This window comes from Chionomys nivalis, chromosome 2 (assembly GCF_950005125.1).
Source record: "Chionomys nivalis chromosome 2, mChiNiv1.1, whole genome shotgun sequence".
NCBI lineage: Eukaryota > Metazoa > Chordata > Mammalia > Rodentia > Cricetidae > Chionomys > Chionomys nivalis.
In genome coordinates, this window is record NC_080087.1 from 83,620,737 (window position 1) to 83,637,507 (window position 16,771).

At 44.3% G+C, this 16,771-nt stretch overlaps 1 protein-coding gene across 2 annotated transcripts; it reads left to right on the forward strand.

The window, feature by feature from the left end:
* The first annotated feature begins 3,993 nt into the window (after positions 1-3,993).
* LOC130865783 (zinc finger protein 383) lies at positions 3,994-16,146 on the forward strand. Of its 2 annotated transcripts, XM_057756780.1 has the most exons (5): positions 4,191-4,329; positions 5,339-5,403; positions 12,713-12,839; positions 13,127-13,225; positions 14,796-16,146. In XM_057756780.1, exons 2-5 carry the CDS (start codon positions 5,377-5,379, stop codon positions 15,977-15,979), a joined length of 1,437 nt encoding a protein of 478 aa, XP_057612763.1. In that variant the 5' UTR covers positions 4,191-4,329; positions 5,339-5,376; the 3' UTR covers positions 15,980-16,146. The 2 variants fall into 2 exon arrangements, with proteins under 2 accessions (XP_057612756.1, XP_057612763.1); XM_057756773.1 differs by lacking the exon at positions 5,339-5,403 and having other exon boundaries at positions 3,994-4,329; positions 13,130-13,225.
* The last annotated feature ends 625 nt before the right edge of the window (positions 16,147-16,771 follow it).

The following is a 16,771-nucleotide window of genomic DNA, read 5'->3' on the forward strand; positions in this document are numbered from 1 at the left end:
AAAGGAGATGTATTTGTCCCGGAGGGACAGAGAGCAGAGACTAAGAGAAACACAGGATAGAGTACAAGGGAGAAGGGGATGGGAACAAGGGAGGGGACAGGGGTATTTGTCACAGAGGGACTGAAAGACCCTACAGACCCCCTCCTCAGAACCCGCAGCTAGCAGGCTCCCGGGAGAACGTCCTGTTTGCTTGAAAGATTCTCACCGGGAGAACGTCCTGTTTGCTTGAAAGATTCTCAGGATCAGCAGCTAGCCTGCTCTCGTGAGAGGAAAACAGGATATCTATAAGATAGGACATCTACAAAGCAGGATGACTGCAAAGTAGGATATCTATAAGATAAGAACAGGATGTCTGCTGCCAGACATCCATGCTGGGAGAGGAAAACCATTCATGACCCCCCCCCCCCCCCGCCCGCCTCATTCCGATAACCACGCTTCTGCTTCTGTAAAACTTGCTTTTGCTGCCCTCTTTCCTATAAAAAGACCTCCTCCCAGTCTGCAGGTGCGCAAGTCCTCCAAAAGACTTTGCCGCCCGCAGGTACCTCTGTCTACCTAATAAACCTCTTGCAGTTTGCATCTGACCCGTGGTCTTGGCCTGGTCTTTGGGTCCGGGGGTCTCCACTTGAGGGAAGGTCCCTACCGGGGTCTTTCAGGGACAAAGAATTGCCTCTGAGTAGAGGGGAGGCGAATGTGGCACTTAGGTTTATAAAGGTAAAAGGGGAAACCTCCTGTTAGTATGAGGTGTTTACTTTTAATTGGGCATCTTAATTAGGTGAGCCAAAAGAGGCTTTTGATTACTGGACTTTAATACTTCGATAGCTGGGCCTTGGTAGTCAGCCTCAGAAGGAGGAAGTGGTCAAATAAGGGAATAGACCTTGGTAGCTAGCTTTAGAACTGTAATCTAACAGTTTTTAGCAAGACAGAGGGAAGGAGGTGGGGGAGAGAAGGGCAAGGCCTGCCAGGGCCATGTTTGCTAGGCCGAGGCTAGCTAGAGCCCTTCAGTAGTTTAATGCCAGGGATGATGGCTCACACTTAAAGTCTCAGGACTTCGGGGATGGAGCACCAGGCCAGGCTGAGGTACACAGAGAAGGTAGGGAGATTGGGGCGGAGGAAAGAAAGAACTTAAGATGGCCACCATGTGACTAAAAGCACCAAAATTCAAAAGTAATTGGTAGATAGCAATGTCCTTTCTGTGTAAACGAAGCCTTAATGTGATACCATGACTCTCTAAATAGGTAGTTAAACTCAAAGACTAACCAGAGAGGCCGGGGTGGTGGCTCAAGCCTCAAATACTTAGACAGGTTTTGCCATGACAAGCAGCTCACAAATCTTTCTATAAATTCTAGGTGATCTGGCTCCCCTTTTGGCCTGTGCAGGCACTGCAGTAATGTATGAATTCACACACACCACACACACACACACACACACACCACACACACACACACACACACACCACACACCACACACACACCAAATCTTAAAAAAAAAAAAAGCTGACAATAGTTTTAATAGTACATGGAACAAATAAAACTCTTACATTGCTGGTTAAATTAAATAGTATGACCACTTTGTAAAACAGTCTGGTAGTTACAAAATTCAGTATTTGCTTATAAGATTCACTGATTCTACTACCACACATCTCCTACGTGGAAACACATGCTTATAGAAAGAACTGCAAGCAGATGTCTGTCTGCTTTATTCAAATCAGCTAATCTGGAGGGAAGGGAAACATTCACGAATGTATGACTGGACATGCAAGCTCAGACACAGAATTCATAAACGGGATATCATTCAGCAAAGAAAAGAAATACTTAGGAAGAAAGGAGTACATTTGAGTCCCATAAACACCTTGCCAAAATCAAAGTAAAAAAAAGTATACCTACTATGTAATTCCATTTGCTTATTTGAGACAGGATCTCCCTATATAGCTCTGGATGTTCTGGAACTCCAAACTCACTGTGTGGACCAGGCTGGCCTCGATCTCACAGAGATCAGCCTGCCTCTGTCTCCCGTGTGCTGGGATTAAAGGTGTGCGCTACCACCGCCCAGCAACTTGTGATTTCATTTGTAAGGAACTCTTCATGAAGAATGCCTCACTTATTCTGTGGATGCCCACAGAAAATCAGGGTGGGGCTTGATGTATAAAAATAATCCAGGCAGAGTCAGGCGGTGGTGGCACACGACTTTAATCCCAGCACTCAGGAGGCAGAGGCAGGTGGATCTCTGTGAGTTCAGGGCCAACCTGATCCACAGGTGTTAGACATTTCTTTATGGTTTATTAAAATCCCATGTACAAATGTTAAAGAACAAAAGGGGAACCTGAGCCAAATCACAAGCCACCACCAACCCCTGCCGTTGGTTTTTCGAGACAGGGTTTCTCTGTAGCTTTGGAGCCTGTCCTGGAACTAGCTCTTGTAGACCAGGCTGGCCTCGAACTCACAGAGATCCGCCTGCCTCTGCCTCCCGAGTGCTGGGATTAAAGGCATGCGCCACCACTGCCATTGCTCCTGCCATTGCTCTTTTACAGCTCAAAAAGGCCGCAGACTTCAGCTCCGCCTCTTCTCTCAGTACCGTCCATCCCCAATATAACCCCCGCCTCTTGAACCAAAAGACTCTTCTGAATTGGCTAGCAGACATGAGCAAGTTCCAGACAGCCTGGGCCACACAGAAACAAAAAACAAGCAAACAAGGTCTAGGTCATAAATATGACGCCGGTGCCATTTTTCATGTTGAGTCTCCTCAAACAGCTCACTTTTAAGTTAGTGCATTCCTGGCCAGAGAGGGGAGCAGTGACGAGGAGTACATTCTATTCCCGCAGAGGACCTAAATTCAGGTGCCACCACCTACATGGTTGCTTACAACCCTTTGTAAGTCCAGTTCCTGAAGATCTGATGCCCTCGCCTGGCCTCCACAGCCCACCTACTGCAGGAAATAAGCCTTTTAAAGGTGTGTTTTACAATAAACCCATACAACTGGTGTCTTTTGTTGTATCTAAATTGTACCTCAGTGGACTTGATTTTCTTTTAAAAATCCAACATAACTATAACTAATAAGACATCAGAAGGCTCACGCCACACACACTAGTTCCCAGGTTCAATTCCCTGTAGACGCTCTTGCTGCACACAACTTAATTGTTTCACTGTATTTACGGAGTCGCGCAACATCACTTATTTCCTAATTTAAGAATATTTTCGCAGGCCGGGCGGTGGTGGCGCACGCCTTTAATCCCAGCACTTGGGAGGCAGAGGCAGGCGGATCTCTGTGAGTTGGAGGTCAGCCTGGTCTACAGAGCTAGCTCCAGGACAGCCAGGGCTACTACAGAGAGAAAACCTGTCTCGAAAAACAAAAACAAACAAAACATTTTTTTTTCACTACAGGGTGAAGCTCACCTTTAGTCCAAACATCTGAGACAGGAAAAGATGGTTAAGATGAACTGCAAATCCAGCCTACACAGTGAGTTCCAAGACGGCCTGGAGAGATACCCAGACTCCAAACAAACAAACAAACAAGTCGGCCTGGAGAGATACCCAGACTCCAAACAAACAAACAAACAAACAAACAAGTCGGCCTGGAGAGATACCCAGACTCTAAACAAACAAACAAATAAATTTGAATAGGAAAAAACTTAAAAAAAAAAAAAAACTAAACTGTAAAAGAATCCCATACCTACTCAGGAGCAATCACTCGCTCACAGTTCCTCCTAAATCTGATAGTTTTTAATAACTAATATTCATTGTCTTTTTTTATATGCCACCTAAATGAGTCATATAAACCCTATACTGAGGAAGGAAAAACGGGAGACCTATCGACATCCTAAACATTCCTTCAGTGAGTTACAACGCCCACAAGCGTCCCGACACTGGGTGTGGTCTTTGAGAAATCACTGAAGCAACTTTGTTCCAGAAGACTGTGCCACGCAGTTTCCGTCCCTAGACTACATTTCCCAGAAACATGTGCGACGACACACAACTTCCGGCGCCAACCTGTCTTACTCAGAAAGCAGTGGTTTCCCGAGGTCGGCCCCTTACCATGGAGGAGGCTTGTGTCCAGGATGTCAGCCCTGCGTGTTGTGAGAGTTTCGGTCCTACCTTGTGCCTGTGTCTAGGCGCAATTGCACGTGCGGAGCGAGCCTCTCAGCCTGCCTCAGGCGGTGCCCTGGAGGGAATCCGAGAGCGGGCGCCATTTTCCCCGCCAGGTCCCACCGCGAACTACATTTCCCAGAAACTTCTGCGCACTAAAAGCAGCCCCTTCTTTTGCCTGCGGGACCCTCGTTGTCCGAGGACGGGAAAGTGCGCGGGGAGCGGCCTAGACCCTTGTGAGGCTCCGCAGGTGCGACCCTGGGTTCTAAAGGGAAATACCAGTTGGTGTCCGAGCTGTCAGGCTGGTGGGAGTTGGTCTAGCCGGGTGAGCAGTAGCGAGCTCTTGGCTGTGCGTGAGTGTGACCTGAAGTGACCCTAGGGCGCCACGAGTGCGCGGGTGTGATTTTTAAGTTTCTCAATGAGCATTCTCAGAGCTGTGTGTGATTGATAACTGTGAAACCGTGTGTGTATGTGTGTGTGATTGCGTCCCCGTGTGTTTGGACTGATGGTGTGTAACGGCATAACTTGTTTATGAGGGATCTATCAGAGAGTTAGTAATTACGCCTGCAAGACTGTTAACTTGAGGGGGAGGGGTGTGTGTGTGTGTGTGTGTGTGTACCGTGTGTATTGGGTGTTTGTGACTCTGCAGATGTTGGAGTGTGATTATGTAACTTGATGTGATATAGTGAGTATGGTTGGAAGATGAGTCCCTTTGCCAAGCTGTGTCTCTCATGAGGCTGTTGTTCTGCTAAATGTGTGATTTTGTATACTTCTCATGAGGGGAACTGGAGGGGATTGTCACTATTGTGTGACTCTGCAGTGACACGGTGCTGTTGTAACATTTGTAGCACCGTGGTTTTCTGTGGTGTTGTATTTTAGGGTTCTGTAACCGTGCGGATGTGGCTGTATCCTCAGGGTAGACGTGTTCCTGTGGCTTTGACCATATGTTAAAGGCTGTTCTTTGGGTTAGGTGTGGGTGTGAAGATACATGGGATCCCTGTGGTGGGTGAGTGACTGCAGCCACGGGTTTGTAGGTGTGGGATGCCTCTGACTGACCAAGTGGCTCCAACTTTCTGTTCTAAGAGACCCCAGTCTCTTAAGGACAGATTCCAGTCTTGGACAACATAGGCTTCATTCCTTTTCTGATTCTAGGAATATCACGACAGCCTAGATTTCTTCTACTTGGGTGACAGGTATGCATCCAGGGTGACCTTTTATTAAAAGGCTTGGGATCTCATGATTCCTTCTTTCTCCCCCAGCTCTGCCCCTCCGGAAGTACCCAGTGGAGAAAAGAGGAATGGCTGTGGACCACGCCAAATACAAGGTGCACTGGGCTTTCCCTTTTGCTTTTCTCTGGGATGGTCTTGTTTAATCTAACACTGACTCATAAAATAACCTGGTTCTTCAAATTTCCCGTTCATGAAAATGGTGGGAAACTCTGCACGGACACACGCCTTGTGTTTGCTCTGACTTCATTCTGTGTAATGGTCACATATTAATTTAGGAAACAGATAACTTGTAAAGTTTTTGTTTCTTCCCAAACACACATCTCAAACACGGTTATTTTAAAGAATTTCGGAAAAAGAGCTGAGTTAAATTTTCCCTTCACGGAAACAACCTCTGCTCAGTTTCCTTCTGTTACTTTCAAGGGCGGGATCTTCACAGCGCTGAGCACTGCATATATTCCCACTAAAGGTTACACATGGCACTTGTGTGGTTTGGTTGTTGTTTGCTTTGTTTTGTTTTTTGAGACAGGCTGTGTAGGGGAATGTACTACAACTGTGGAGCTGCAAAGATAGCCTGGGACGCCGGGCTGTACTGAGAGCCGCAGTAGGGCAGCTCTGGAGGGGTGGAGTCACAATAGGACAGCTCTGGAGGGTAGAGCCACAGTAGGACAGCTCTGGAGGGTAGATCCATAGTAGGACAGCTCTGGAGGGTAGATCCATAGTAGGACAGCTCTGGAGGGGTGGAGTCACAATAGGGCAGCTCTGGAGGGGCACAGTAGGACAGCTCTGGAGGGGTAGAGCCACAGTAGGACAGCTCTGGAGGGTGGATCCACAGTAGGACAGCTCTGGAGGGGTAGAGCCGCAGTAGGGCAGCTCTGGAGGGGTGGATCCATAGTAGGACAGCTCCGGAGGGGTAGATCCATAGTAGGACAGCTCTGGAGGGTGGATCCACAGTAGGACAGCTCTGGAGGGTGGATCCATAGTAGGACAGCTCTGGAGGGGCACAGTAGGACAGCTCTGGAGGGGTAGAGCCATAGTAGGGCAGCTCTGGAGGGGCAGAACCACAATAGGACAGCTCTGGAGGGGTGGAGTCACAATAGGGCAGCTCTGGAGGGGTGGAGTCACAATAGGACAGCTCTGGAGGGGCACAGTAGGACAGCTCTGGAGGGTAGATCCATAGTAGGACAGCTCTGGAGGGTGGATCCACAGTAGGACAGCTCTGGAAGCTGGAGCTGCAATGGGACAGCTCAGCCCTCCAGGAAAGGTGTCCTGACTTTATTGGGAAGCCAGGCTTCCTGAAGCTGGGGTGCGGTTGGGTATGGTCTCCCGGTAGGATATAGCAATCCCGCTCTTCTGGAGAGCCACTACAGCTGTGCCCTTAAGGGAACATCCGAACAGAGAGCTATCAGCTTCTTCTCCAGCCCAAGACTTCTTTTGCTAACACTCTGCTAAAGGGGAAGCCCATGCAGAAATGTAGCGGTCTCCTGCCCCGCCTTGCTCAGTGCAGAAATGTAGCGGTCTCCTGCCCCGCCTTGCTCAGTGCAGAAATGTAGCGGTCTCCTGCCCCGCCTTGCTCAGCACTCTTGGAGCTCCCAGCAAAGTTCTGGTCTCTGCTTTGCTCTGGCCCCCGAGGGACGTCCTAGCCAGGTTCTTCTGTTCTGTACCAGTGAATGAAGATTGCCACCCAATACTCTTTTGAGAGAGAGATTTATTTGGGAAAGAGAAGTCCAGGAGAGTGACTGCCTCTGCCAGGGAGGGATAAAAGGTGGCCTCTAACTCACCCAGCAGAGAGGCTTATATAGGGCTTCTTAGGGGCAGGGTTTTCCCAGGGAGAAGAGGGATTGGTTAGTTTTCCCTGCTCAGGGGCAGAGATGGCTCTGATTCATGGTCAAACTGTGTTTCTATCACTGGTTCTTTTTAGCCTTTGACTCTAATCTTAGGACCAGGGCATATTTCTTTTACTGGATCTGATTCTAGGGACAAAGTGTGTTTCTTTGGCACTCGTTTCAGAGTCAGGGCATGTGTCTTTAGTCCTGGGTTCAGGAATAAAGATGTTTCTTTCCCTGACTCAGGTCTCAGATCCAGGGTGTGTTTCTTTCACTGGCTCTGGACTCAGAGTCAAGGTGCTCAGTGTGGTTGGTTTCCTGCTCCAGTTGTCCCTTTTACCCTATAGACTGGTCTCGAGCTCCCTTATACTTCTGATTCTCCTGCCTCCACTTTCCCAAGTACTGAAATTACATGTGTGAGTCACCATACTTAAAAAAAAGTTTATTTTTAATTTATGTGTATGGTTTTGTATGTATGTATGTATATATGTATGTGTGTGTATATGTATTGTGTTTTGTATATATGTATGTATGCATGTATGTATGTATGTATGTGCAGCACCACATATGTGCAGTGCTTCTGGAGGCCAGAAGAGAGTGTTGGATCCACTGGGACTGGAGTTAGAGAAGGTCGTGAGCCACTGTGTGGGAGCTGGAAACCAAACATGGATCCTCAGCAAGAGCAGGAAGTCCTTTAACCACAGAGCCATCACTAAACCCCCATTTTTGAGTCATTTGTGTTGTTGGTTGTGTTTAATTCTGAGACAGGGTCTCACTGTGAAGCCCAGGCTGACTTCAAACTTGAAGTCAAACTCTTGCTTTAGCCTCCTAAGCACTAGGTATGAGCTACCATGCCAAGTTCACCTTAACAATTTAAGTCTTGCCTTTCTTTAAAAATTCCATATTTGCTAGATGAGAGGCAGGCCAATTTCTGCAAGTCTGAGGCTAGCCATGGTCTGTTAATTGAGAACTGTGCAGTGAGACCCTTTGTCTTAAAAAAAAAAATACTAGCATCTGGGGCCAGGTGGTGGTGGCGCACACCTTTAATCCCAGCACTCGGGAGGCAGAGGCAGGGGGATCTCTGTGAGTTTGAGGCCAGCCTGGGCTACAGAGTGAGTTCCAGGACAGGCTCCAAAGCTACAGAGAAACCCTGTCTCAAAAAACAAAACAAAACAACAACAACAAAACAAAAAAAAACCACTAGAGTAACCTTATTACAGATAACTGTATGTAGAGGGATGTTTCTGTCCGGCTAGCCAGTTCCCAAATAACCACATGGAGACTCATTACTAATTATGAAAGTTTGGCTGATAGCTTAGGCTTGTTTCTAACTAGCTCTTATAACTTCTGCCTCATGGCTTTATTACCTTTTCTCCGTACTGCCCATGCTAGTTTCCTGCTTCATCCCTGCTGAGCTGTTGACCAGTCAGCTTTTATTAGACCAATCCCAGTGGCAAATCTTTGTAGTGTACAAAAAGATAATTCCACAACAACTGTAGTTTGGACATTGTTTCTCAGTTTTTAATTATTATCAAAAGGTTGCTATAGGCTGAATTTTCCTGTCTCACAGCTACTCTAAATAATCACTCAGAGGCTTAATATGAATTATAAATACTTGCCAATAGCTCAGGATTTTTTACTAGCTAATTTTTATATTTAAATTTACCAATATTTTTATGTATTATTTTCATGTGGCTCATATCTTATTACCTCATTTTTTTAAAAATAAATATTTATTATCTATACAATGTTCTGTCTGCATGTCTGCCTGCAGGCCAGAAGAGGGCACCAGATCTCATTACAGATGGTTCTGAGCCACCATGTGGTTGCTGGGAATTGAACTCAGGACCCCTGGAAGAGCAGCCAGTGCTCCTAACCTCTGAGCCATCTCTCCAGCCCTTGTTACCTAATTTTCTACATGTCCTGTCTCCTCAGTGGCTAGCTGGTATCTCCTCTACTCTGCCCTTCTTTATCCCTGTGTCCTCAGTTTGATTGTCCCACCTAACTTTATCCTGCCTTGCTATAGGCCAGTCAGCTTCTTTATTAACCAATGAGAGGTATACATATTCACAGTGTACAGAAGGATTATTTCATAGAATTTCTCTCTTTTTGTCTAATTAAAAAGGAAAGTTTTAGCCTTAACATAGTAAAACTGTATATAACAAAACAGTTACTAAATAAGAATTACAGTTACAATATCTAGTTTATTTGTATTTGGCAAAATTAAAGGAAATACTCTACCATCTATCTTATCTTTATGAGTCCAAAGTTTTGTATCAATTTACTTTTTATCATAACCAAATAAAACTATAACTATCTAGTCTTCAACTCTGTCAAAGACCCAGAATGGCAAAATGTTACCTAGCGACAGGGACATCTTGCTGCTTGGGCAGTCACCCAAAGATCCTCTGTAGCTCTGGGGCACTCAGCTCTGGCCTACAGGCCTAGTCTGTCTGCGGCCTCCTTGAAGCAGGGAATTCTGAAGGACTGTCTTACCTTGTCTTGGCAAAGTTTGGCAGTCACTTTTTTTTTTGCGTTCTGCTGGTCCAGTTTGGACAGTAACTGCCAGCGTTTGAGGCAAGGGCGGTTTCTTTGCCCACATGGCTAGCTTTTGCATAAAAAAAAAAGCAAACTCAATATGGAGTTTTTTCTGCCCATCATCTCTTAGTGCTGCCAGGAGCAGATGTGTCTTTCTATCATGAAAAACCTTAGGTTATTAAAAATATTAAATGCCATATTCTACACATCTTTGAAGACTATCTAACTATATCTGTGTATGACCTTGAAAACATACCTAACATGACTTTAAGTTTGACTATTATAGACGACCTACTATTAATCTGTATTTTTAAATTATACATTTAAAATGAGCTTCATAAGAACAGTACTTCAAACAAGAGTAGAAATATACACACAGTATAACAAAATTAACTTTAAAATGTTATCAATAAACCAAAATCCATACCAATGTAAAATATTCAAGATTAATAATTGTTTTTGGATTAAAGTAGATTCAATAATCTACCCTTTTATCCTATCATTTCTATATTTCCTCTTTTCTTTTTATAAGGAGATCCCTGAATCTAATCTCCTTTGTTCAGCTTTTTTCCTGACCGTTACCAATAAGTTGTAACCTGTGGGGGCCAAAATATGCAGGCCCATATTCTTTTTTTTAATGATTAATAAAAGGGTTATTTATTTTAAAAACTTACAGATCACCATTCTAGACAACAGCCTCCTGCACGACCAGGAACAGAGTCTAGCAGCTGGAAGCAGAACTGGAAGCAAGAGAGGAGCAGGCCCATATTCTACATTGTTTGGTGGTCAGAGAATCTGAGCGACTTAGAAGGCACAATTTACACAACAATAACCAGCCCCCCTTAAATGATAATATCTATAACCCATTTTTTGAGAATGTAGGCGTAGTTTTCTAGCTATTTCCTATTGACTGGAGCACTGACATCTTTCAGGGAACCTTGGGAAATCAGGATAATTGTTAAGTCCTGGCTGTAGTGTTCTGTAAGGCTGGATCATCTCATACAGCAGCCTGGAAGCTGTTCTGGATGCTGAATTACCTGGGCCATCATTTTCATTGGTGTCTGGTCCCCTTGCTCTGTATTAGTACGAGTGTAGATTGTGAGTTGTACACAAGTCAGTTAAAGATGATTTTTTTTTTTTGTTATGTGTTTGAGCAGGTAAAATATGCACCATGTGTCTTTTAGGGTTTTTTTTTATGTTTGTAGCCAGGATTTTCAGGGGGTCTTCCTCGATCAAACCTGATTTTCCTTAACCCAAAATGAATCCACAGCCTCTCGTTTCCTTTGGAAACAAAAGCAGAACCTCTCTCCCAAAGTAACATATCTCTTGACTTAAATTTTGAAGATTTTTTTTCTAAATATATAGGTTGGTTCAATCCAGTAGTTTTCATAATCCAATGTCTCTTAGCAACCAGATAATTTAAAGACAACACAATAGCATACAGGATCCAGATTCTGTATTTCCCATCTTTACGTGACTTATTATATTTTTTATTACGCCATTTCTTCTTAAAGGACTTTTTCTACCCTTTTTCTTTTCTCTGTCAAGCCTACTTATATTTTTAAACACACTGTAACCCATTTAGAGGTTTTTTTTTTCTGTATGGATCTGTCTTCACTGCATATCTGTAACCTTTTCTGTCTGTATGAGCAAAAATCCTATACCAGCCTTGGAGTGTGTTGGTGGAGCTGGCAGCTGGGAGAAGCCTCTCTGAGAGACTGTGGGCACCTGCCCTACTGCTTAGCTCCCAGGCAACTCTTGGGAGATGCATCTCTGCATTGCATTGTGGGTACCTGCCCCACTGCTTAGCTCCCAGGCAACTCTTGGGAGATGCATCTCTGCATTGCAGCTGGCATGAGACTGAGACTAGGAAGCTGCGTCTGACTCCGTTTTTTTGTGTGTGTGTTAAAACCTTTCAAAAGCTTTCTTAGGTCTTATGTGGATCTATGATGGATGGTGGGCACCAAGTTGCTTTAAAATATCTTTACAAATATTCTGGCATACATATAAATACTTTCCTAAGGTGTGAGGGAAGCAATGGCTGGATCATGTGATATGTAGCATTTTATAATATGGTTTTTGCAAGCTGAGCTTTTCAACAGTTGTTGATTACTGACTTTCAAGCCTTTGGTATTGGATGAACTAATGACAGAACGATAGGAGGTGGTGTAAGGATAATAACACACAGGGCTAGGGATGCAGTTCAGTCGGTAGAGGGCTTGCCTCGTTTAACTCAGCCCTGGGTCAGGTCTGCAACTCCACATTAAGTAGTCACAGTGGTGCATGCCTATAATTCCTACACTTGGGGGTTATAGAGGTAGAAAGACTAGATGTTCAATGTCATCCTTGTCAGGGTACACCGTGTAACTCAGGTCAGTTGAAGAAAGAAGACACCCCCAAAATGGTTTTTCAGGACAGGGTTTCTCTGTAGCCTTAGCTGTCCTGGAACTGGCTCTGTAGACCAGGCTGGCCTCGAACTCACAGAGATCCTCCTGCCTCTGCCTCCTGAGTGCTGGGATTAAAGGCGTGCACCCCCACAACCTGGTCATGCTGACTTTCTATATGAATCATTCATTTTATTTATCTCAGAAATAAGAAAAAGTATGATAGTGGATGGTTCTAATCAGTCTCATCAGTGTATATAAGCTGTTGAGATTGTAAATCAGAAATCAAAACATTTGGTCACCAGAAAAATAATTTGTATTAGTAAGAAATGATTTTTTTTTCTTGATGCTGGGGATTGAAACCAGGACTCTACCAGTGACTACTCCCTAGTCCCTAGTGAGACTTTATCTCACTATATAACCCAGGCTGACAACTCAATCTGCCAAAGTACTCTTGTCTCAGCCTCCCTGGTGCTGGCATTTTGTCATGCATCAGCATGCTTGGCTTTGTCATCTGTTTCTGAATGAACAGAGAATCCAGAGGTACTGGTTCTTGACATTAGAGCAATGGCTCATTCGCTGAACCCCACAGCACAAGCACCAGAGTTTCAGGAGGAGTTTTTGTATTATACAGCTAGGGTGTGCGTTTATTGTTTCAGAAATCGATGGTGTTCAGCGACGTGTCCCTGGACTTCTCTCAGGAGGAGTGGGAGTGCCTGGGCCCTGCTCAGAGGGACTTGTACAGAGATGTGATGCTGGAGAACTACAGCAACCTGCTTTCAGTGGGTAAGAGCGCCCGTACCAACAACTCGGCCTTCTCTGGAGTGTCTGCTTCTTCCTCAGTGAATTTCTCAGCTGCTTTCCAACTTTGCCTCCTGAATTGCTGCTCCTTGTTTGCACATGGTTTCAGCTGGGCTGAAAAAGAAGCCCGAGAAACAGGCCACTCCAGTGGGCCGTGGCTGAAGCTTCATCTGCGTCTTTGGCTGTTCCTGTCATGGCATCTCTTGCTTGGTGATCAAGGGATTGGATCTGTTTCCCACAGCATAACAATGTCCCATATCTTTTCTTGTAAGCAGGACTTCACATTCCCAAGCCTCAGGTGATCTCTTTATTGGAGCAAGGCAAAGAGCCCTGGATGATTGGCAAAGAGCTTACAAGAGGCCTGTGCTCAGGTAAGTGAGAAAGAAACACTCAGCAGCGCAGTGCCTGGGGATAACTCGCTGCTGATCGAGGAAACAGCACCTGTGAGATTTATTTTGAAAGCTTCTGCCAAGAAAGCTAGGTCTAGTGAGAAAACCAAGTTCTTTAAAAAAATTGTTTTTTTTAGTTGCATGTATTTGTTTGTTGTATGATGTTAGTGTGAGGAGATCAAAGGACAACTTACTGGAGTTGGCTCTCTGCCCATCATGTAGGTCCTGGGGGCAGACTCGGTCATCGAGCTTGTCGTCGTTATTACTTAACGGACACCTCAGCCTTTCCTCCTTTCAGAGGTCCTGTAGCTAAACCCCAGCCTTCTAATAAACCGAGTGTGTGGTGTGTGTGCAGATGTGCACTACTGCCTGCAGAGGGCAGAAGAGTTCATACATCTGGAACAGCAGTCACAGGCGGTGTGAGCTGCCCTGTGGATGCTGGGAACCAAGCGCAGGTCCTCTGCCAGACTTAACCACCAGTCCGTCCTTGCAGAACCAGCCCTGAGGCTCTCAGAGACCTATCAGTGAACACCCTCAGTAGCAGTACAGAGATACTGCTGTCATTCGGAGAGGCCCGGGGCTTTGAAGCTCTGTGCAGAAAACCAGGACAAAGACCAATATGCTACTGTGTGTTTATCATCCTGGCTGTAGGCCGGCTTCTCTGTCCCGTCTGCCAGCTCCAGAGTAACCACCCAGAGACTTATACTTATGAAAGCTCACCAATAGCTTAGACTTGTTTCTAACTAGTTCTTCTAACTTAAACTAGCCCATTTCTATTCATCTACTTCTTTTATGTGGCTTGATTACCTTTACTTTGTAAATGCCCATGCTGCTTGCTCTGCACCCCTGGCGTCTCCTCCCTTCTTCTTCCTGGTGTCCTCTCTGCCCCCCAGTTCCTGCCTAGCTATTGGTCATTCAGCTTTTTATTAAACCAATCAGAGTGGCACATCTTCACAGTGTACAAAAAGATTATTCCACAATATTTCCCCTTTTTTATCTAAATTGATTGAGACAAAATAATCCCAGAATCAGCCAGTTCCATAGTAAGACCTCATCTCAGGGGACATTCCTTTAATCCTAGCACTTGGGAGGCAGAGGATCTCTGAGTTCAAAGCCAGCCAGAGCTAGATAATGAGACCTTGCTTTATTATCTAAACCCAAAACAAATGAAAGACCAAATTTATTATTTATTATGCCACAAAATATCCAGGAATTTGCCATGGATATAGATAAATATATAGTAGATATATAGATATATATACTGTCTCTAAAATATTTATATTATGATTCATAACAGTAGCAAAAGTATAGTTATGAAAGAACAATGAAAATAACTTTATGGTGGGGTCACCACGACATGAGGAACTGTACGAAAGTTGCAGCGTTAGGAAGGCTGAGAAGCACTGAACTAGACAGATCTTAAGCGCCTGTGATAACCACCTCTAGATAGTAGATTCACTTTAGCTTTAGTTTTTCCCATTTCCATTATAAAAGTTTTAAGTTTTTCCAAATAGGAAGGGAAGAGAACATTTTCTACTTTCTTGCCTTTCAGCTCTGGAGTCAATGTGTGAAAGCAAGTTATTATCTCTAAAGAAGGAAGTTTATGAAATAGAATCGTGCCAGAGGGAGTTAATGGGACTTAAGAAGCATGGCCTCGAGTACTCCAGTTTTAGAGACGTTCTGGAATGTGGAAGCCAATTGCAATATCAAAGTGACCATTTAAGCCAAGAAATACTCGGTCGTGAGTACATGCCCACATTTGTTCAACAGACTTTCCTTACCCTACAACAAATTGTTAATAATGACGAGAAGCCCTATGAATGTAAGAGATGCAGGAAGGTCTTCACTCAGAACTCACAGCTCATTCAACATCAGAGACTTCATATTGGTGAAAAATCTTACGAATGTAAGCAGTGTGGGAAATTCTTCAGTTGTGGTTCACATGTCACTCGTCACCTGAAAATCCACACTGGTGAGAAACCCTTTGAGTGCAAGGACTGTGGGAAGGCCTTCAGTTGTAGCTCATACCTTTCTCAGCACCAGAGGATACACACTGGTAAGAAACCTTATGAGTGTAAGGAATGTGGAAAAGCCTTTAGCTATTGTTCGAATCTTATCGACCATCAGCGAATTCACACTGGTGAGAAACCTTATGCATGCAAAGTATGTGGGAAAGCTTTTACAAAGAGCTCACAACTTTTCCAACACGTGCGAGTTCATACAGGTGAGAAACCTTATGAGTGTAAGGAATGTGGCAAAGCCTTTACTCAGAGCTCAAAGCTTGTTCAGCACCAGAGAACCCACACTGGGGAGAAACCCTATGAGTGCAAGGAATGTGGGAAGGCCTTTAGTAGTGGCTCGGCGCTTACAAACCATCAGAGAATCCACACCGGGGAGAAACCCTACGAGTGTAAGGAGTGTGGGAAGGCCTTCACTCAGAGCTCACAGCTTCGGCAGCATCAAAGAATTCATGCTGGTGAGAAGCCCTTCGAATGCCTTGAATGTGGGAAGGCCTTTACCCAGAACTCACAGCTTTTTCAGCATCAGAGAGTCCACTCAGATGAAAAACCTTATGAATGTAAGAAATGTGGCAAGGCCTTTAATAAATGCTCAAACCTTACCCGCCATCTGAGAATTCATAGTGGGGACAAGCCCTTTAGCTGTAAGGAATGTGGGAAGACATTCAGTAATGACTCAGACCTTGTTCGCCATCAGGAAATTCACGCTAATGAATAATAAAAATTCATATTTGAGAGTTACTTTCTTGACGCGGTTGATTAAGTATTTATATTTTCAATCATAACTATAGGTTAGGGATTCCGAGTCTACGTTTGCTCTCTTCTCCCACCCCAGTGCTAGATGCCTGATCGTCCTTTATTTCTTCATTGCTGGGCTTTGTTGTACCGTTGTTTTTATATATATATATATATATATATATATATATATATATATATATATATATATATATATATTTTGTTTTGTTTTTGTTTTTCGAGACAGGGTTTCTCTGTGGTTTTGGAGCCTGTCCTGGAACTAGCTCTTGTAGACCAGGCTGGACTTGAACTCACAGAGATCCGCCTGCCTCTGCCTCCCGAGTGCTGGGATTAAAGGCGTGCGCCACCAACGCCCGGCTGTTTATATTTTCTTACAGTTTTAGGACTGTCTTTTATCATCTTCTAAACTGTTTTTGATGTTTGCACTAATATCACAGTGTTTTAATTGTGTAACCTGTAGTGATTTTAAGTTCCTTGTAGAATTCCAGTGTTGATTTGAGGCATGTCAGTCTTTTTGCTATATTTCATGAGCTTTATTTTTATTGTAAGTGAAAAAAATGAGAAAACTAGAAAATCCAAAGCTGAGACATCAAAATGAACTGCTATATTGATTGTAGACGACGATTATCAGTTTGGTAGAATTCTGATGGACTTTATTTTCTAAAGCCATGTAGTTATGTATTTGTGTTCTTCCTTCATCTGCCTTTATCATGCTAGAAACATTATAATAATTGCTTTTCCAGCAATGAAACGT